The sequence below is a fragment of the Haplochromis burtoni genome, unplaced genomic scaffold (assembly GCF_018398535.1).
Source record: "Haplochromis burtoni strain Fernald_Lab_line unplaced genomic scaffold, NCSU_Asbu1 Contig_15, whole genome shotgun sequence".
Classification (NCBI taxonomy): domain Eukaryota; kingdom Metazoa; phylum Chordata; class Actinopteri; order Cichliformes; family Cichlidae; genus Haplochromis; species Haplochromis burtoni.
Window position 1 is genome coordinate 2,075,743 of NW_024582376.1, and position 22,694 is coordinate 2,098,436.

The 22,694-nt window shown below is 41.1% G+C and overlaps 2 protein-coding genes across 13 annotated transcripts in view; one reads left to right on the plus strand and one right to left on the minus strand.

Annotated features, from left to right (window-relative positions):
- mcamb (melanoma cell adhesion molecule b) overlaps positions 1–1,546 on the minus strand; it is a 47,873-nt gene extending 46,327 nt beyond the window's left edge. For 2 of the 12 annotated variants that reach the window (XM_005915864.3, XM_005915863.3), the window contains exon 1: positions 1,215–1,526. In XM_005915864.3, the coding sequence (XP_005915926.1) occupies positions 1,215–1,482 (268 nt within the window). In that variant the 5' untranslated portion in view covers positions 1,483–1,526. Of the gene's footprint in view, positions 1–1,214 lie in introns of all 12 variants that reach the window. The other 10 variants (XM_042218106.1, XM_042218105.1, XM_014330294.2 and 7 more) reach the window with 9 other exon arrangements.
- Positions 1,547–16,472: 14,926 nt separating this feature from the next.
- Positions 16,473–21,425, plus strand: rnf26 (ring finger protein 26). Its single transcript, XM_042218108.1, has one exon. It carries the CDS (start codon positions 16,949–16,951, stop codon positions 18,305–18,307), a length of 1,359 nt encoding a protein of 452 aa, XP_042074042.1. The 5' UTR covers positions 16,473–16,948; the 3' UTR covers positions 18,308–21,425.
- The last annotated feature ends 1,269 nt before the right edge of the window (positions 21,426–22,694 follow it).

Sequence of the window (22,694 nt, forward strand, 5' to 3'; positions counted from 1 at the left end):
TAGACGAGAGAGCAACACATTCCTAAAGGAGGGAAGTGAGAGGCTTGCAGAGAGGAAGGGTTCAGGGGAAAGCACACTTAGAGCTTTCTTGTACAAACAAACAAGTAAAAAACACAGGAATATCAGAAAGGTCTCTAAAACCTAAACCGTACTGTGGAAAGCCCAGATAGCTGCCCTTTCTCACTTCCAGAGGCACCACATACAAATGTACACTTTCATGCTCTCTAAAAATAGCATTCATCAGCACCTCCCTGTGGGTCTCACAACTTTTTACAGTTCTCTCACACAACTGATCCAAAATAAATCCGATTGACAATAAGTACGCAATCCCTTTGACATGCAAATGTCAAATTATAAACCAGTGTGGTGAGAGCTGTATCTCATACTAGGGATATATTTGACTTCTTGTTTCTGTGTGAGAAACAGCCGAGCCATTCACCACTGCCAGGGAGGCACTGGGCCACTCGATCACTGCTGGGAACAGATAAGAGCTGACAGAAAGCAGACAGAGAGCCACCTCACTGCAACTGCACCTCTAAAAATACATGAAGCAAGCAGCATTTCATACTAACCACAGCTTCATACATGATATAAATCATGATCTCTCATTATAAGAATAGATTTTTATTCACTGTATAGGTGTGACAAGAGTGTCATGTTCATTCACAGCAAGAGCACAATGTCAGTGTTTGTGCTCACCATTCACCCACATACATACATACATGTATACACATGAATTTAAACATATATTAACAGGAAAATCAGTTCACCTACATATTGCACCATTATAGCCGTGCAGCTGTGCTAAAATGCATTTTCTGTATGGACTTTCAAAAGATGAGGGATGTGAAACTTTTCAACCAGGTTACAACAACTCAAGTGTGTGAAGGACTTATTACTTTTAGCCAAATGTAATGTAAGCAAAAAGAAGGAGGCTGTGCAGCGTCACATCTCTGCAGCTGGAAGAAAAGGCGATATGAGGAGCCCTGCAAGAAAGTAAAGTTTCTGCGCTGCAACTTTTTCAGCTTCCTAAAATCTCTTTGGAAGGTTTCTCTGATGGATTTCCACAGAACACAAACTGCAGTTTAACAGCTGGTGCTTTACTGACAAACATCTTAGTTGAATTCCTTTCTGTCTTACATGAAAAAAAAAACACATTTGCATGTACGACAAATATCCCATACAGCTGTGATAACTATGCCTTGGTTCCTCACCTCCAAAAGCATGAAAGAGGAGCAGTAGTCCCACGAGCAGAGGGGCAGTGTCCGGTAAAGCCATGACTATCGGTCGGTGCTGCAGATGTCCGCGCTGAGGTGTGTGTGCGTGTGTGCGTGTGTGTGTGTGAAAGGAGTCTGACAGGAACTGGTCCTCCTGGAAAACTGTACAGAGTGAAAGAGAGGAGTGGCGGCGCAGCGTGGAGAGGCAAATGATGCAGAAAGGGGCAGAGACACGCTGTAAAGAAAGTCCTTCCGCACAAGTCATCCGAGAGCTGCTCTGAAAGGCATCACGTTTTATTATTTATTGTTTCATTTTCTTTAAATCACTCTGTCTCGGTCATTTCTTTACTCATTTAGTTTGATAAATACACTCGAGATCCGAGCTCCAGCTCCAGTGAGCTGTTGGTTATTTTTTGCAGCGGGCAAATAGAAGGGAGGACCTTCAGAGAGTGGAGCAGCAGGCGGAGGAGGAGGGCGGAGGTCTGGAGTGTGTGAAGTTATAATTTACAACTATTTTGTCGTTGCCAAGACTCAAATTTGATACATTTCCTCACCAAGCGTGTCATAACTTATGTTTTCTCAATAGGGGACCGTGACTAGTGGAGGATAATTTAGCGTGGAAATTGATGTGAGAAGGTGTGGCAGTTGTCCCGCCGTTTGAATTCAGGTCATGTGGTGCGTTTTTTGGCTTGGTGATCATTTCAGATTGACATCAGGGCTGTTTGCAGTGTTGTGCTGAGATAATAAAGAAGATACTGGTGGAGCTGAGTGTGGAGGCAGGAGCAGAGAGAAGGATGAGGATTTATCTCCATCTTATCTGCAAGTGGAGAAGCCGAAACTCTTAACACTTTATAAACACTGAGGATAAAGACCGAACTTCTGTGTGCCAGTGCCACACAAGCCCAGCAGTTCTCAGTGTTTAATTCAGAGTCTGAATAATACCGGAGGTGCCAGCACTATCAGCACACATACAGTATTCACCAGGTGCTTTGGTGAATTGTTCACAAATCCTTTCTCTGTTTTCCAGAAACGTTTTCCAAATGAAAATGCCCCCCTTGGAACGAATATCTCCATTTTTAACCTGTGTAGTTATTATAAAATGGCAAAAGTAAACCACATCTTATGATGAAAAAGTTTCTCAGAAGTAATACATTATCTATGAAGCCAGATGACACACACCAATTAGTTAAACTGCAGGAATGTCTTACAGACATAAAGACCTGGATGGCCGCTAACTTTCTGCTTCTTAATTCAGATAAAACTGAGGTTATTGTACTCGGCCCTGAAAAGCCTAGAAATATGGTATCTAACCAGATTCTTACTCTGGATGGCATTACCTTGGCCTCCAGTAACGCTGTGAGGAACCTTGGAGTCATTTTTGACCAGGACATGTCCTTCAACGCACATATTAAACAAATATGTAAGACTGCTTTCTTCCATTTGCGCAACATCTCTAAAGTTAGAAATATCCTGTCTCAGAGTGACGCTGAAAAACTAGTTCATGCATTTATTACTTCCAGGCTGGACTACTGTAATTCATTATTATCAGGATGTCCAAAAAACTCACTGAAAAGCCTTCAGCTATCTTAATGACCTTGTAGTACCATATCACCCTATTAGAGCACTTCGCTCTCGCTCTGCAGGCCTACTTGTTGTTCCTAGAGTATTTAAAAGTAGAATGGGAGGGAGACCTTCAGTTTTCAGGCCCCTCTTCTGTGGAACCAGCTTCCAGTTTGGATTCGGGAGACAGACACTATCTCTACTTTTAAGATTAGGCTTAAAACTTTCCTTTTTGCTAAAGCATATAGTTAGGGCTGGACCAGGTGACCCTGAATCCTCCCTTAGTTATGCTGCAATAGACGTAGGCTGCCGGGGGATTCCCATGATGCATTGAGTTTTTCCTTTCCAGTCACCTTTCTCACTCACTATGTATTAATAGACCTCTCTGCATTGAATCATATCTGTTATTAACCTCTGTCTCTCTTCCACAGCATGTCTTTATCCTGTCTTCCTTCTCTCACCCCAACCGGTCGCAGCAGATGGCCCCGCCCCTCCCTGAGCCTGGTTCTGCCGGAGGTTTCTTCCTGTTAAAAGGGAGTTTTTCCTTCCCACTGTCGCCAAAGTGCTTGCTCATAGGGGGTCATATGATTGTTGGGTTTTTCTCTGTATGTATTATTGTAGGGTCTACCTTACAATATAAAGCGCCTTGAGGCGACTGTGTTGTGATTTGGTGCTGTATAAATAAAATTTAATTGAAAATTGAACTTGAATTAAAGATGAGCAGAGATTCATCAACATACACAAAACCCCAGAGTCTATAAATTGTTTAAAAAAAAACACCCAAAAACAAAGGAATAATATTCTTCAACCTAAAATCAGCTACAGTGCATGTTATCATTAAAAGATTGTGTGCCATTTACAAGACCAAAAATCAATTCTGGATGCCCGTGATCTTCAGGTTCTCAGATGGTACTGCATTAAAAACAGACAAGTTCGAAATAACCGCGCAGTAACTTCCAGACATTATTGTCTGTAAGCACAGTTCACCGTGGCATCCGCAAATGCAGGTTAAATCTCCATCATGCAAACAAGAAACAGCGTGTGAACGTGATCCTAAACGTGATCCTAAACATTTAGAATGGACTGAGAGAAAGTGGAAAGCTGTTCTGTGGTCAGAAGAATTGAAATTTGAAATTCCTTTTTGGAAGTCTTGGACGCCACATCCTCTGGACCAAAACTGAGAGCGGCAAACTGGCTCAGCACTCAGTTCAGCGGCCTGCACTTCTTATGGTATGTGGGTGCATCAGTGCCTCTGGAACTGGGAGCTTGGAAAGGCACCATCAGTGCTCAAGAGAGGAGTGGCGGCGCATAAAGTTCAACATATTCTTCTTCTTCTTCTTCTTCTTCTTCTTCTTCTTCTTCTTCTTCTTCTTCTTCTTCTTTTTTCAGTCCAGTCTTTTCACCAACTGAAAACATTTGGATCATTTGGGCAAGGAAGATGCAGGACTGCTGAGTAGCTGGAATCCTGTGTAAGACAAAAACGGGACAATATTTCTCTCCCAAAAGTCCTGCAGCTGCTCTCCTCAGTTCCCAGATGTTTACAGGCTGTTGTTCAAATAAGAAATTGATGTGTTTCCTATGTTCTAATGTGTTTATGAGATTTACAAATCATTGCTTTCTGTTTTTATTTACATTTGGCACGGTGCTCCCATGTTTTTAAAATTATATAAATGCTAGTGTTAGTGCTCATGCCATCTTCTTTTGTTCAGCCCCTGAAATTAAAGCTAAAGCTTTGCGCTTTTGGCCCATATTCATCACACACCCGTAACTTGAAATAGTTTTGGCACACAGCTAAAATAACAAAAATTGCACATGCTTCCAAAAATACACATCACAGCTGTACGAGCTCCTCTTGTGCATCCTCAATCCTGAGCTTAATATGGACACAAGAATGAAGATGAATCAGAGTGATTCCCAAAAACACGTAAAAAGTGTCTGCCAGAAGACATCACGGCCGTGATGCTGATTATGTATCATGGAAACGATACGAGGTGAAATATTTGGACTGTATGCAGGCATTTCAGTGTCGTGGTTTTGGTATTTGGAGCATTCGCCAAACTGACCACAGTCAAAAAAAGGTTCTCAGAGTAACCGAGGGCAGCAGTGAACTAACAACTGGCAAGTTATCATGTGGCTTTGGCCTGATTAAAATGATACAAGATAGTTTAGGAATTTAGCCCAACCAGATTGTCCCAGACGTAAGCGTTGGACGGCTCATGTGTGTAAAAACTTTGACTTCTGAGTGGGTTTCGGGTCATTTTTGAGGCATTTCAGTGACTCTTGTTATGCTACAGCATCTGTTTTCAAAAAGTAGAGGAACATTTTTGTTCAGGATTGAATAAATGTGGTTATTTAAGTAGTTGGAAGTCGAAAGTTTCCATTATTGTGGTTTTCAAATTACTTCACGTAGCTTAGCCATTTCAGGACTGCAGTGTTTGAATGTTTATTGGTCAACATCCAGTTTGTTTGTACAAATTCAGCTCTAATAATGCTGAAACAACAGTAGCTGATGTTTTTATTCCATCCATCCATTTTCCTTACCACATTTCAAATTTAAGAACTCAGGGGGGTTGAACTGGTTCCAAGTATACCCTGCACGTATCGCCAGTTACACCAGCCACTCACATCCACACTAAAGGCCCATACAGAAACATAAATTAACCTAACATCCTGGTCTTTGGACTGTGGGAGGTCTGGGGCGAAAACAAAAACAGCATGAAGTTGCTGTAACTGTTGTGATTTGGTCTCGGATCATGGCTGAACACATTCTGCAGTCCGCTCGATCCGTGCTGGAAAATTTCAAACATCTCAAATCTCCAGTTCGACGGGGACCTAATCTTTGAACGTCACATCATGAACTAAACACATGTCACGTTTTCTTTTATTATTTTGGAAATATTTTACAAATACGCTCTAGTTTAACGTTTAAAGACACTGCAACTTCTTTGTGTTTGCCTTCACAAAAACTCTTAAGCGACTGCAGACTGTAGAGATGTGAGCTGCCAGGCTTTTAGCTGGACTAACGAGGCGGGATCACATCACTCTCGTTTTGGCATTTGTACCCCGGGATTTTTTTTAGAATCGATTTTAAGCTTTTATTGATTTCTTTTAATGGCTCTGCTCTCAGCTACATCTCTGAACTCTTAGCACCATATGCACCTTATGCACCAGTATGTGCCTCGAGGTCTTTTCTCTGTTACAGGTGCCTGGATGAAACTAATACAGAACAGACAGGGCATGAGGCTGTTGGAAGAACCTGCTGGACTAAAGTCAGTCTTGCGGAGTCGGCCACTTCCAAGTCAGGTCTTAAAACCTATGTTCAGGTGAAGGATTTTCATGATGTTATACGAGTTTTTAATGGGGTTTGACCTGTCACTTTTACTACTAGTGCCTTATTACTTTGATGTCACACAGTATTAAAATTACAAGGCTGTGCCAAGTTATGAACCCTAACAGAACAATGGACAATGTAAACAGACAGAAAACAAAGAACACAAAATATGTCCTTAAGTGTTTAAGGCCCCCCAAAATGATAGAAAACTAATTGTCTTCGCCCTCCAGAGCAGCCAAAATAAAAATATTGTTCCAGTTAATCCTGGTGTTTGATATGGAAGTGAACACCTGATTAACAGATCACTGTTTGTTTCAGCACTTTCCAAGACTGGCGTTTAATTTTAGTATTATTTAATCCCGTGTGAACTATCACGGTCCTTGCAGCTGGAGACCGATCAAAGGATGGTGCGACATGTCGTGCACACTGATCTCTGTGACCTTTGCTGCTGGAAAATACCACCGTGTCTGCCAGCTGTTACTTCTGCCAAGCAGATTCCCTCTGACTGCAGATCAGAGCCACCTCGAAAAAGCTCCTGACACACTGCAGCACACTGAGAATCCTCCCATTCCCAGAAGGATGGTGCAGTTGCACCAAACCACATTATTGTTGTTTGATATGACCTGAAAAGAGGAAATGAAGCCATTGTCCAGCACAAAACTGACTTTAAGTGATTTATTGAATTCTGGTTGGACCGGAACATTTTGTCAAGGTTGTGTTCATGGCCTCACAAAATTGGGATTTGTTTTCCTGTGTTCTCGGCCATGTCTGCGATCTATTTTGAGCTGCTTTCGTGTTTTATTTGTTTTTATTTGGTGGCATCTAAATAAAGAGGTCGTGAGAGAGCTTAGGGTAACTTTGCCTCAATGAAAAAAATTCTCAGATAAGGTTTTCGGGAACAATTGACCTCCGAAAAGTCCCTTCCACTGCAGTTTTTCACATTTTGTGAAGACTGAGTTCTGCGTCTTTAACACTTTAAGGTAAAGCACATCACAGATTAAAGATTTTTACGTCACAGTTCAACATCTCTCGCTCTCCGTGTAAGATCCTAATGTTGTGTCAGCTTCGTCTTGTGTTGTGAGAAGCTCAGCACAACATCCTGTCAGACGTGTCTTATTGCCGCCACAGAGCAGGAAACAATTGTAATTGTTTGACCAACTATATATGCTTTATAGCATGTTTCTTAATATTTTTCCTGCAACATAAGGATTTTATCAGAGTGTCAAATCTGCTATTATCTACTCAAAGCGATTCTTAAAAAGTAATTACCAGCCAGGGTTCAGGGTTATACATTAATGTAAAGGAGGATGCAAACTGCAGTGTTGATGCTTTCATTTCCTTTAGAGTGAGGCACAATCCTTATGGTTTGCACTGATAACGGAGAACTAACTGTTCTCAAAGCAGCTATATTGTTTTTCCAGTCAAGGTCATTAAGACTGAATCTTTAAGGCTGCCAACATGGGTGTGCCACAAAGAGTGTGAGTACAGTATAAGAGATAAACATAGAAACATTGGGAAAACCCTTTTTTCCAACAACCTCTTAAAATTCCTCGTGGACAAATTTCAAGAATGTCCCCTCTTCACCCTTTATTTAATACATCCTGGACAGGGCGTTTGGGAATATCAGGGGGCCACTGGGTTTGGGAATGAGGCAAACAGAAGGAGAAAAAAAAAAAAGCACACCCCTTCCCCCACACATTTCTCAGCACTGAAAAGCCCCGAAAGAGTTTATAAGGTCATTTTTCAGAGTTGCTGGCAGGGGAAAAACCTCCAGCTAGTAACTGTTAGATGATGCTAATTAACCGTTAACACATCTCCAGTTGATTTTTGTGTTAATAAATACGTAAAATTGACAGTGTTATCGTGTGATTTGTGAGTAATGATTTACAAAGCGGCCATCTGGTGCCCTTTATTTCTTAAAAAAAATTAACCCTCTGTGGTTTTGTTAAAAATATTTTAAATGCTCAACACAGAAAGTCATAGAGCTGTTTTTATTTTTTATTTTTAAGATAAAGGGAGACAGAGAGAGTTCGTGTGAAAACAGTGTTAAATAGGTAATATATCAGACAAGCTAAATGTTGAATTACAGTATAATAATGTGGCACAGAAATAATACAGAGCTGAGGTTTATGGCAGAATTTTGCAGCAACAAAGATTTTGAGAAAATAATTTTAAGACCTGGGAAAAGATTTAAAAACTTCATGGGACATATTGGGAAGTATTTTAAGTGTTTCTTTTAATTGTCTTTGTGCAAGTTTTATGCCCTGGGCATCACTAAAGTTTATTTAGTTCATGCTTGAAAAAATAGCCCAAATAAGTGCTCAGATGCCTGCCAAGTGGCAAGACTTGAACAATGACTTTGGCGTAACCTCCACAGAAGAAAAGCTTGCCTGGTTTTTACTGTCTTGTGTTTGTTTAAATGTTAAAATGTATAAATCTGTGGTCTTTAGAGATGCTGGCAGGTGAAGTTTGGTCTTGGTAACCTGGCTGTTTTCATATACTAAGGGTGAGTTTAAGGTGACCAGCAACTACCGAGTTCTTTTAGGGTGGAATATTTTCTTACATGTTACTCAGAGCATCTGCTTTGCACCTGCACGTACAGAGAAAGAAAGCTGTGTTATTCAAAAATAAAAAAAAAACAGAATAAAACGTATTTACAAAAATGTCAAAACTACTTCTCCTTCGTAGACATATAAGATGCTTTATCGCTTTATCTTTAAAAGGTAGAAGCAGTTGATCTCCACCTTTATCTAATGCTTAATTCTACCCTTGATCCTGGCTTGTGAAGACTTCCTGTTCTCACGCACTGACTTGAGCGTGCCCTTACCATGCACCCCTGTGCGCCATTCCTCAGTGATGGATGATCACTTTTGTACAGAGAGATGTGCTGCTGGGCTAAGATGACCATAGAGGAAGGAAAGAGAGGAAAAAGAGTCACTCTTTCCGAAGGCCACACTCAAGAGCAAGTTGTTTTGGGGGTTGTCTGCCCAACATGAGAGACAACTATTGTCAGTTACTCCAGTGGACGGGAAGGGGGGCTTTTCGGCAGCGGCTGGTATGGCGAGGGGGCTTGGGGAAGGAGTGGGAGAGCAATCTGAATTTCTTCTAAACACCATCACAACAACAGGGATTGTGACAAAGAGCCACTTTCATAACCACACGGGCCAAGAACTGAGCATTGCTTCACCATGGTGATTATATGTAATGGTGGCATTAATCATAATGAATCCACCCACCACTGACATGTTTCTTCAGTGTTCAGGCCTGGTGTTTCACATCTTCTGATTCGAAGCGAAGGCACATAAATTCAGTTTGTTGCTTCATAGAGTAATTTGAAATGAAAATGAGGATAAAAGAAGCATCTTACACACTAATCAAAACATTCAATACTGTAGTGTTTTACACATTTGCTTAACAAGGTCTACCAAAATCTACCAAAATCAAACATGCAGAGCTACCGGCTGTGGTGACCACAGCTCTGTCAGGGTACAGCTGACAATAGTCTTTCACCAATACTAAACAGCTGATTCACTGTGTAAAGAGAAACAAGCCTATATATGGACACCCTTTTCATCGTTTCTGTTCTTCTTTGTGTAGTAATCCCATAAAACTGTGATGTAATGCTGGATGCAGCTTTAATCACAAAGAAGATCCCATCACAGAGGTGCACCTTTTAATCACATTTCAGTTACTCAGAAGAAAAAACTCCACACATTGGTTATTTACAGCTTTGGAGAATCCACTGAGTTCTTTGCTCTTCTTTGTTTCTGCTGATGTCAGTCACTTTTCCGTCAGTGCAGAATGTAGTATTTTCCAGTTGAGGTTTAATTTTGGGGCATGTGGTACCCCTCATCTGTCTTAACACCTAATCTGTCCTTTGCTCTGACACAGAAACCTCTCACAGTCGGAGAGCGTTTTTGTGAAGCAGCTACATTTCGTACATTTTGTACTGCGAGCTTTTTCCTATCAGATCTGGCTGTGTAAGTTGAATGGACACTGAAACACTGAAACATTTCAAAAATCTTTTAATCAATTCCTGATACCTACACAGAGAAAGAGTCAGATTAAACAGGATTTCTGTTCTTACTTGCAGAGGTGTTTAAAAGTATTAGACCATCTGGGTGAGGTAGGAGTGATTTAAAAAAAACGTATTTGATGCTTGACTCGATGATTAAAGTGATGACTAATAAAAAGTTGGGTTTTTTTTAAAGACTAGCTGTATGATTTCACGCAGGATCTTAGTGAGTGATGAGTCATGAAGAAGGAAGCTGCTACTGCTGCCTACAAACTGATGGACATCCTGCAGATGTGCAGAAGAGACCCTGAAAAGACATGACTGAAAGACCATCTGCGTCACGCTGAAGGACCTCTTGGTCATCCCAGTCACGTCTCTGTGAGTCACATAAGAAACATTCCTGCCATCTCTTTTGTCTCACCTTCTTTTGCAGTTTTCCCTCACTGCCTCTTTCGCCCATTGAATGAGCTGCAGAGGCAGCAGGCCTGAGGCAGAGGGTTACAGAGGAATGTGGGGTCCTGCTTTGGGTCTCAACCAGTCTGCACTCTAGTGATTTCTACTGTTTGGAGTTTGTGTTTTCCCAGAGAAGTCTTAAATCCACCGCCTACCCCCTGTGCTCTGTGTAAAACACACACATACACACAAACAGATGTAATCTAAATGTAAATTGATGTGAGTGTAGTGCACTGGCCAGCCGCCAAAGACATCAGTGAATCTCAAAATAAACCACAGAATCTGGGAACATAAAAGTTGAAGTCAAAGCTACAACAGCACATTTCAAAACTGTGGAGAAAGTGATGTAGTTTGCCTCCTAAAATGAACCTCAGTGGATCAGGTCTGTAAAATGCAGAAATCTGAACTTTGGAAATCAATTTAAATCTCATAGTTTAAAAGCACAGGAATCTGAATGAATTGCACAAGGCTATATTTACACCCCAGTATCGTTTTTTTTGTTTGTATTTTTAAACCCCAGATGCTCTCCACACAGCTGTTGAAGCATCAGGGAGCAGGATAGCAAAAAGTACCTTAGGGTGGTCGGCTGCTCAACACCAGAGAAAGCTTGTGGTGGACTTCAGGAGGTCCAGGATTAACGCTACTATTCTGTCCATTAGGGGAGATGTGTGGCGATGGTACAGCAGTGAAAATACCTGAGAGTTCACTTGGATGAATCACTACGCAGGAGCAGAAAAAAGGCAGCTTCTGTTGATGTTTTACGACAGTGTGGTCACCAGAGTGATTATGCTGCGGTCTGCTGGGGTAAACTATGTGAACAAGTGTTACAAATTAGTCGATTGTTGGTATAATTAAAAGGATTCTATTTCTCGTTCATTCGCATACTAGATGATTCTGCAGTCACAACTTCCATTCAGCAAGTAGCATCTCATCTATTTGATGTAGGTGGGAGGCAGACAGAGGTTGGATTGATGGTTAGCAAACTGCACATCATCCACACATGACTTTTTGTAATTTCACTAAACAAAGAAAAGCTAAACACTTTGGAAGGCATGCTCAAAGCTGGGTGCTAGGTTCTGTTATGCCTTTGACAAACATTGAAATGATGTACTTTGTTTGAAAAAATACAACCATTATCATCATTAATGCTGGGCTGGACCACCTTTTGTTTTGCCTCCAGAACTGCTTTAAGTCTATGTGGCATAGATTCAACGAGTTGCTGGAAACATTGCTCTGAGATTTTGGTCCATATTGACATCGTAGCATCACACAGTTGCTCTACATCCATGATAAGGCTCTCTTACTGCAACACATCCCATATCTGCTATATTGGATTGAGATCTGGTGACAAAAAAGGACTTTTAAGCACAGTTAACTCATTGTCATGTTCAAGAAACCAGTTTGAGATGAGTTCAGCTTTGTGACAAGGTGTGTTATCCTGCTGAAAACAGCCATCAGAAGATGCTAGAGTGTGGTGATAAAGGGATGAACATGGTCAGCTGTCACGTTTTGCAACTTACTTGGTTGGACTCAAGAGCAGGACTCAGGCAAGACAGTGAGATGTAGAATAAGCTTTAGAATAGAATAGAATAGAATAGAATAGAATAGAATAGAATAGAATAGAATAGAATAGAATAGAATGTCTTTGTTGTCACTATACAGATGTACAATGACATACGGAGCATCTCCTACTCAGTGCAAACATGTGGGGGAGGGGGCAGAGGTGCAGAGAGCCTTAGATCCGCAAGTTACTGAGGTGAGGGTGGGAGGCAGGAGGAGCAGGAGTGGTGATCCAGTGGTTGAGTTTGATCTGTAGTAATAGCAGGTGTTCCTGAAAAGGTGAATGTCAGGGAGTGATCCGGGGTTGGCTAAGTCACTAGAGAAAGGTGGAGAAACAGAATTACACACTTGACGTGGTATCACCAACAACTAGCCTGTTTACCGCTCTAAGAGAGTGATAATCTGGTGGAGTCTGGATGGCTGCACTGGTCCTTAAGTATTGCCGTTGACTGGTGATGAGTAGCCTCCGCCCAGGTAAGGCAGACACGACGGCTGCCTTTCACCCACAGATCAAGGCTTCTTATGACAGTCTGCAACTATACTCTTCCCCGATCTGTTAGTTGTTTTAAACTTTAGCAAGTCGTCTTCCCCTTGTCTACATGTCTGTCCATTCTGTAACAGTTCATTGATGGGTTCATTTGTTTTCAGCTATGGCAGTGACAACCACTCTCACACAGCACACATTTTGTTCAGATTTTCTGAATAAAACAAAACAGTTTAGTATCTAATAAAGCACACCACTCACCTCCAGTAACAGGAGAGAAAGGTTTGTCCTTCTCCCTTGTCTCCTGACCTCCTTGCTCACAGGGGATCGTCTGAATTGTTGGAGTTTTCTCATTACTTTCCCTTACAATATAAAACACCTTGAGACAACTGTTGTTCTGCTGTCATGTGACTAATATACTTTTGTTATGTACCAGTACATGACAAATTAAGACAAATTAGAGCTCTCCTGTCTGTGATACGGTTATATTTATGAAGTCAGCTGGGGGGCGTGGTTCGTGGCGTGGCAGCGGGAGACGCTGACACATCTGAGCTGCATTAGCTCATCATGCCTCCCCTGCTTGTAAGAGTGAACTGGGTCCTGAATGTCGTTGTTGTTGTTGGTGGTGTGTGTTCGGCTGGCAGCTGGAAAGCTGCAGCCGTGAGTGTAAGGAACAAGCAACTATAAATAAAGATGATGAAAAGCGTTGAAGTGTGGTTGAGTCCATCCTTACTGCCACATCAGTATTTTCACTGATTTCTCATTTGTTTTGGCAGTGTAGAATTAACATGATATTCATGATAGTTCACATAGATCTGTGAATAGATGCGTATAGTATCCATATCACCCACACAATGGAGTTAAAGGTTATTCTGTGGGAGTTTCTTTAATGGGTGGAAATGTCCCAGCAGGTGTGAAGCTCCAGATTGGATATCTGTGGATCCTCAAATGTTTGTCTTAGTGTCTCCAGTTCATCCTGTGCAAGCCCCACCCCCCACCCCCACCCCCATGTCCCTGCATGACCTTTTTATGTCCTTTTTGACATTGTATGTTCATTTTCGCTAAACAGTTCTGAGGAGGCAGCTTACAGCTCTGAGTTGAAGACAAATGGTAGCAAGTGGAGGTTTTTTTCATATAAAAAAGTGGAATCTACAGTGTCTGTTGACTGAGAGAAAATGAAGCAACTCTATGTAGTGCACATTAAGAAAACTTATAGAAATTCTACATACGATTCCATATGAAAGCCACCCTTTGTTTCATCTCGTCTTTTAGAGGGGAAGGATTTGGTTGACCAGTCAACAAACAAAGGAAACTGACTAAGGCTCTGCTTTCGGACCAGAGGGAAGGTTAGCTACCATAAAAGGAGTAGGTCTAGAAGCTCTCCGCCAGAGACAAAGTAGTGCACAAGACCTTTTATAGCTTCTTGCACTGCCCCGTGTATCCCTGCTGCATCATTAAATGCTTAAACAAATGCTGTTTGTCAGGCGTCCAAAGGCTCAAAGCAGGATTTCCCATGATCATATCAGATAGAGTTTCCCTTTGCGAGGAACAAAGTCCAGCGCTGAATGGCTCAGATGGAGAGGATGAGGCAAAAGGCAAGGAAGGAAACTGTTTTGATATTGTTCAGGACCGCAATTCTTTTTTTGTTTCATTGTCACTGAAGTAGCTGATGTAATGGGAGGATATATCTGTTAATGTAAATGGAATGGCTTGAGGAAAATGTAAGATATGGTGATGAAAGGTCAGAGTACTGAAGAGTGGATTTCCCAGGCAGCTGTAACTGAAACTGACTTTCTTAATCCTTAAATCATTTCCTGACCACAACCCACACCTTCAATGTAAAGTGTGATGCAAAATACTGTAAGGACTTATTTTTGTCCCAAGAAAAGGAAACAGATCTCCACTGCATGACTGTGAATGTTTGTCCCTACAACATTAGAGATACACATATAAAAAAAATGTTTTAAAATATCTGGAACCCCAAAAAACTGAACAAAACAAATTCAAAAATACTTTCAAAAAAACTCTTCTCCTATGTGGCTAGTGTTATCATCAACATGTTCCAATCCCTGCGGCGTCAATTAGTTATGCTTTGTCAAAGCTGCTGGCGTGGCTAATTTAATTAAACACAGGGTTTCATTTGGCCTGTGTGCTGTGACGCACTGCATCATGATATAAGTGAGAGTGATCATCATCTCAGTGCATCATTTGTAAGTAGCAGGGTTGCTGTGCTAACAGGCCTGTCCACGATCTTTTCCATATCTCAACCAAGTTGTTTCAAGGGCTCAAAGGCTGCCAGCAAGTGGAAGTGAAAAACACTCCGGATGGGATTATTGGAATTGATACTTGAGTTTTTGAGACTTCTACATCATCAGTGTGAATATTTGATATAGCAAATAGGATGCAAATTAAAGCTCGTATATACTAATTAACAATTACTCTTTTTTTTAAAAAAAGAAAAAAAAGAAAAGCATTTTTCATGTTAAATAAACATTGTTCATGTTTCAGCTGCTTCCTTATGGGTTGCCATAGTGGATCATCTGCCTCCATCTCACAATATCCCTCTCATTCTCCTCCGTCACACCAACCTCTGCCTGTCGTCTTTCACTACTTCCATGAATCTCCATATTCAAAACCCTGTCTAATATATCTATTATCCCTTCTTTGCACATAGCCAAACCATCTCAGCCTTGCCTTTCCAACTCCAGCTCCACCTGAGCTGTCTCTCTGATGTACTCATTTCTAATCCCGTCTATTCTGGTCACTCCCATTCAAAAATCTTAGCATCTTCAGCTCAGCATCGTGTTTCTTTGTTAGTGCCACCATCTCCAAACCATACATCGTAGCAGATCTCACTACCATCTTGTAAACCATCCCTTTCAGTCTTACAGTTATCCTTCTGTCACTCCTCTCCACCAATTCCACTCTGTCTGCACCCTCTCTTCTTCACCTCTCCTGCGTGTTGCCTGTCGCTTTAGATGCTCTAGATTTTAATTCATCTACCTTCGCTACCTCTACTCCTACCTCTACTGCACTGCTGCACCTGCTTCCCTCTCATTCACACAGACTTTCATTCTTCTCCTCTTCAGTATATTCCTTCATCTCTGTCTTCCAACAAATCATTTTGATCGTCTAACTCTAAATGTGACTATAAACATGGGCATAACTTTGTGCTGAACACTGGGGGGGGGGGGTCAAGATCTCTGTCTAAATAAATAAATTAATCTGGGTAAATTCTCAGATGTTTAAACATGCAACTATTTTGCTGGTAATAACTGAAATGAGTAAAGAAAAGTAAAGCGGTTATATTGGCTGGGTCTGATTATTTGACTATAAATCACAAGCCTAGAATTATTCTGTATTTAGTAAGATTTGAAACTAGCAGGAAAAACCATAAACTCATTAGGAATGTGCTTCCTGATGCTCCAGGTCATTTTCACAGATGTAGACTATAACTTCATTTTGAAAGCAGAGAAGTTTCTGGACATGAGAGGGAATGTAGATTTAAAGCAGAACATGAGGTTCACTCATGAGACCTTGAAATGTGTTCATCTTTTATATACACTTCACTAATGCTAGAAGTCACATTAACATTCAGTGTCTTAAATTTTGTTTAGTTTAAAAATAATGAAAAAGAGCAACAACAAATAAAAATGATTAAAAAAATAAAAGAGGGTGTGAAAAAACCAAAAAAAAAATTGTTTAATTAAGTCAATTTTATCAATGTTATGGACAATGCGTAATTTTATTTCTGCATATATTTTTAATATGTTTTGAATGTGCGACTTTTTTTCTAAACCCACTTTTTTCCCGCTTGTAAACACCGGGGACACTGTGCGCATGCTCAGCGTAACGACGCACATACGTAAGCTCACTCGACCAAAACAAATATGGCGGATACAGTAATGATGGTAAAGACTCCAAAACCTTTTGTCTGTTTTCCCCTCGGTTTTTCTTGATTTCGTTTATGGGTTCGGCCGTTTTATAAAGTCGTCGTTGAGCCGGAGAAGTGTTTTTGGGTGGTAGTTTGACCGGACACCCAACAAAACGAAACCTAGAATATAAACGGAAGTGTGTGGACCTTTTTTGAAACTAAACATCCGCCTGTGCAGCGCGTGTTTGCTGTGTTATGTCATTATTTCAGTGCATGAAAAATGGGGAAAACATGAAAAATAAAGACGTTGAGGTTCAACGACACGAAGAATGGTGTGCTGATTGAGAGGACCAACAATATGTAACTCAAAGCAAAGAAAGGAGAAATGGACTTAACGTGGATACAACCTGAGAGCACCGAGTGGTAAACAGTAATACTTTACAGAAATATTACCATGGGTTTGGTGAACTTTGTCATATCCACTGTAGGAAAATGTCTGGATGCTCTCTGCTTACTACTGGACCTGAACTTTGTCATCGTCCACACCGTGGTGCAGACTCTCCTGGCAGTTATCACCTTCATAACCAGCCTGCCCAGCCTCCTTTATAACTCGGTGCTGGAGCTGGGAAACCTCGTTCTGCTTTGCGCTGTGTCCACCGCGGAGGCGACATCAAACCTAGCTCACAGCACTGTGGCTAATCTGGGGAGCTTGTTGCTGGCTCTGGAGGGGCTCCTGGAGAGCTTGAAGATGGTGGGTTACCTGTCTATGCACGTCCTACTGCGTGGAAAGGAGCACTTGTGTCGAGGGCTGCTGTCAGTGATTGAGGGCTGTGGCATAGCAGTCAGCCTGGTGGTCTATTTTACCAACACAGTGGTAAACTTTGTGCTTATCGCTACCCAGAACGTCTACTTGGCTTTGGTCAGCATGTGGCAGACGGTTTCCACCCCACTGCAGAAGGCGCTGGAGCTCACGTTGACCTGTTTCACCTTTCTGTACAGCAGCCTGGCCGGCACATCAGCTTTGCTATGGACACCCTGCAAGATGGTTTTGGACTTCCTGGTTTCACTGGTGCACATGTTCATTAGCATCTTCATACTGAACATCTACGGCCTCGTGCTCACCATTACTATTGCACTGGCCACCACCGCTTACCTAAACCCGGGACTGTCCCGACAGATTGCTGTGCGCGTTGTAGAATATATAAACTCCTTTTCACTTCTCCGTAGATTATGTTTGGCTCTCAATTGCATCACTTCAGCCTTACTGTGCTTGCCTCACTTTATACGCCGTAACGTGCAGTACCTGCAGAGGATCCTCTATCACATCTACCGACTGGAGAGACGACTTTGGCAGCAGTTGTCTCACCAAAGCAGCCTGATTGGCCTGATGCTCCGACCACATCTTCACAGGCTAAACAATAACAGCAACAACAGAGCTGGAGGTGACGGTGACCCTGGGGAAGAGAGGCGGGACCCACCAGATGGTAGAGCAGGAGATGGAGCCCACCAGGAGGTACTCAATCCAGTTTTACCCTCCTCCAGCACAGACAAGCAGCTAAAGAAGAAGTCACGTTCAGGCGAAGATGGTAAACCTCTGCCAGCTGAGAGTCTGCTGACTCTGCTGAAGGAACAGGAGGAGAGGAAGAAGTGTGTGATTTGTCAGGATTGTGCCAAGACAGTGGTGCTGCTGCCTTGCAGACACCTCTGCTTGTGTAGAGACTGTACACAGATTCTTTTAAGGCAGCCCATCTACCAGCAGAACTGCCCGCTCTGTCGGCAAATGATCCTCAACACCATGGACGTGTATCTATGAGGGACCAGCCAAAGTGGATCAACTGGTGTCTGATACCAAGTAGCCTCACAGCCTATCAGTATCTACATGTATAAGTTTTACCACCACTGAGCTTTACTATATAAGGTTTCTTTTTTGTCTTTTCACTTAAATGGGACTTAAGTGAAAAGACCAGACCAGACTTGTTAAACATACTGGATAGCTCTGGATTATTTGGGAATTGAGAGATTTAATGATAGTAAGAAAACAAAAAGTCACCAGGTTGTCTTCTGGTGTCAGATGCGTGCACACGTTAACAGCACATGTTGTGCCCTGATTCCATACTATACACTAAATGTAAACAACACATAGTATGTACAAGTTCTCATGGTAAACATTTTCTGTGAGTATGCAAGAAGTCAACATATTTATATGTGCACAATATTTGTGCCATGATGTATACATTTTGAGAGAAAGCCAGAGGTTTTGTTTTTTCAGCTGTAAGCACCTCTTTGTGCATTTTGCATCAAAAATGTAAACACAAGCTTCTTTTTCTCACATGACGCCTTGGAAAATATCAGAATTAGTTCTGTTCTCACTTCTGAGAATATTCCTTAGTTTAGGTGAGGTAGCAGCGTGGGTACGCCTTGCTTGCTTAATTCTACGCATTATTTTCCACTCCGTTCCTTCAGGCATCATATAAACTTTATACCCAAGGAGCTAGAAGTGTAAAAAAAATCAATTTTCAGAATGATCTCTGTTCAGGGATGCAATGCTTACAATGCTTTAAATATCAGTCACGTGTGCAACTGTGTGTGTGTGTGTTTGAGCTTTGCTTTAATTTTTGCCTTCCCAGTGTAAATCCATACTCAAATCCTAGAGTTAGTCTTGAGTTTGGGGGCAAGTCTCTAATTTAAGAGTAAGCTGTGTCTGTTGCTGTTTGCCACAGGGATGCACTGATTAATCAGCCACGCATCAGCTGTTTGCCAGTGTTAACCTTGCTGATTGCCTGCTACCCATTTAAGATGATAACTACAGTGGCCCTGCGAGGTCAAACGGACTGCAACTAAAGAAACATCAGCAAATAGAGAAAGAAAAGACTGCAAAAATACAACAAAAATAGAAAAAAACATTGCCAAAGCTAAAAAAATTTAAGTTTTTAGTTTCTGGGGAAACAACTATTTGATGCAGCAGCTGTGGAAGTTACAGAAACCAAAACGTGAAGGATTGCACTGAGACACACTCGACAGAAGCAAAAGATTCATTATCGTTGTAAAGGAGAAGCAATGCAAGGCAGTATATATTGTTTTAATCACACAATTCATACAGTACTGTAGATGTATGTTTGCTGTTAGCTGTTTACTGTTAGCTTGTCACTTCCACAGCTGTCCTGTCACGTTATTGTCTTCCCAAAAACACTTTAGTTTTCTTTGGTGTTTTTTTTCCCCTTTAGTTTTTCCTTTAACAGTGTTGTTTCAGTTTCTGCTGTGTTTTGCGTGCTTTTACAGAATTTTTCAGTTTACTGGTGGGTTTCTTTTAAGATGCAGTGCATTTGACCACTCAGAGTTCTTAGGTTTGGTCAACTGAATGCTCAAAAACAAGGTGGTTAAGAGGTCTGGTATATTCTTAAAATTGTTTGTTTGTTTGTTTTAAGTTTCCCTGGCACAAATGGAGTATTAAATTAAAGTAAAATCGGTCCAAATTTCACCTTCAGTGCATCTCTCGTGTCCCAGTGTCGCTACATTGAGCCTCAAAAAAAACCTTTTCTACCACTCATGTCTTAAATTGTTGTGATTTCAGTGGGCCAAGCTGTGAAGGAAGGAAGCTAACACTGTGCTTTTACTTTATTAGTGAACACATAATTCCACATGCTGTACGCATGAATGTTGTATGTATAAATGCAGCTTTCACCCTTTAGACCAGATTCTGTGAACCACTTCACCATTTTGTCTTTCCAGTCAGGCTTGATTCCATTTATTGTATCTTATTTCTTCCAGCTGATAGGGTCTTTCCTGTCCTCTGCCAGAGGTGAGTTACAGTCACAACTGACAAGTAATCCATAAATGGTTTTCCCTTTCTTTTGACATTGCTGTAAAACTGATTTCTGTGGTATAAAAGGACCATAAACAAATAAGGATTTTGCAATTTAATTTGCGGTTGTTTCTCCCTTTTTTTCTGTTTCATTTAAAATATTAAAATTGATTTATGTTAAAAGTTTACAGGACGATATTTTGTCACCAGTTATTGTGTTGTTATTGATGGTGGGTGGTGTAGAGAGTTGTGTAATGGAAAATACTGATGATGTCATGTTTTCTACTGCAGGTGAAAGCGGTCTCGGTGTCAATTTGGAAGATTATTCATGATTCTAGAGCCTGTAGTCAGAATAGACCGCTCTCAGGTATTTCTAAAGCACCAATGGCAGTCCTAACTAAAGATTGCAGTGGGTAGAAACACATGCTGATTGCTGAATGTATGAACTGTGTGAGCAGTGAAGGACTGAGTTAACGACATGAATGTGTGTTATGTTTTTTAAATTGCCATGTGACTGTCTTGTGTTTGTAATAAAATAACAATCCCTGAAACTGAAGCTCTTCATCTTCCTTCATCCAAGTGAATGTTTTTGTACGATTTTACCTGCAGAGGATTTTATTAAACAACCCATTAATTCATTAATCTATAGCATGGCATCGAACACCAAAAAGAAGTTTTAAGACCATCTTAAAATGCTTTGTCCAACCAGCTGTGCAAAGATGTGTGGTTTCATAGAAAACTGATTATTAAGTACACCAGTTCAGCTCCTCATTAATGCAAATATCTATAGACAACCACATGGCTGCAGCTCAGTGCGTTTAGGCATCTTGACAACCATGTTCAAAACGAGCAACAGAATGGAGGAAAAGGTCATTTTAGGTGACCCTGATCAGCCGCTCTTAGGTTTTTCCATACAACCATCTCTAGGATTTACAGAAAATGGTCTGAAAAGGGAAAATTATCCAGTGAACTGCAGTTTCTCGGGGTGAAAATGTCTTGTTGAAGTCAGGTTGAAGTAGAATGGTCAGACCCTTTTGAACTGATAGGAAGGCATCCTGTGAAAGGTGTGTAGTATCCTGTGGAGCATCTCTGAATGCACAACATGTCAAGGCAGATGAGCAACAGCAGCAGAGGACCACACTGGGTGCCACTCCTGTCAGCTAAGAACAGGAAACTGAGGCTACAACAGAAGATTGAAAAACATTGCCTGATCTGATCAGTCGTGTAAGATATATCTTAATACCTGAAGTATTGTTCATTAGGCTTTTTTATTCCACAGTCGTTGAAAGAACAAATAGGTAAGATAAATAATAGAAGATGAGATTTGCTTTTAAATTTACAAATGTGAAACAGACAACTTGCTCTGACGTCGATCTTAATACATTTCTTTTTACATAAGGCACAAAATCTGCCAGCTGTACAAAGTGAACTGCAGAGGATGCAACTCTGGACAGTTGATGACATTGGTCATTTCAGGACTGAGGCTCTAAAATAGGCTAAATCTCCCTTCAGGTGAGTTTTGAGGGAAGATCCAGCCTCAGGAAGGAGGGTACCACCTCTGGTTGAATGCCTCATGCTGTTTCTGTAAACATGTTTCCAAGTGAGCACAGATGCAAAAAGTATATTAAAACTAAAAAGAAAATAAATATTGCAAATGAACATCCTGTGTTCTTCCATGTTTTAGTACTGTGACCATGAAGTTGGTCAAAACTGGCTGAAGAAAATGTGACAGGCTAAAAAAGCTTGACGGTTACTGTTATTTCCTGCAAGAAAAAAATAATTCACGTCTGTTGTGACACATCAGACACAAAGGGCGGTTTGGAGAAACGAGTGTAGCTGTGATTCAGGTGCAGCACATGAGAGGAAACAGCCACACTCAGGAAAGGCGTTTAAAAAAAATAAAATAAAACATGTCGTAAAAGAATAACCACAGGTGCAAATAATAAAAGTATCGATGACTGAGTCACACGCAGCACTGAGAGTCGCAGTGTTGTTCACTGTGGCTGTCATTAAATATCACAGCCAGCAGTACTGTTAATACCCACACCTGTACTTCGCTCGCTATATGAAAATTCTATTCAATTTTATTTATATTGCGCCAAATCACAACAACAGTTGCCTCGAGGCGCTTTATTTATAAGGTAAAGACCCTATAACAATACTGGAAAACAGAGAAAACCAAAACAATCATATTAGCCCGTTAAGCAAGCACTTTGGCGAGAGTGAGAAGGAAAAACTCCCTTTTAACAGGAAGGGTATGTATAAAGTAATACAGACTTGTTACACATTTATTTTACTCATGGTAGCAAAGATGATGCAATAGTTCGGAGATAGTTTAGCTTTCACGTCTTTTGATTCTGAAGATAAAGGAGCTGCTTTGTGAATGAGGGTGCGTGTC

Coding starts and splice junctions, on each gene's coding strand:
- rnf26 (XM_042218108.1), top strand. CDS start 16,949: ATGGGTTTGGTGAACTTTGTCATATCCACTGTAGGAAAATGTCTGGAT.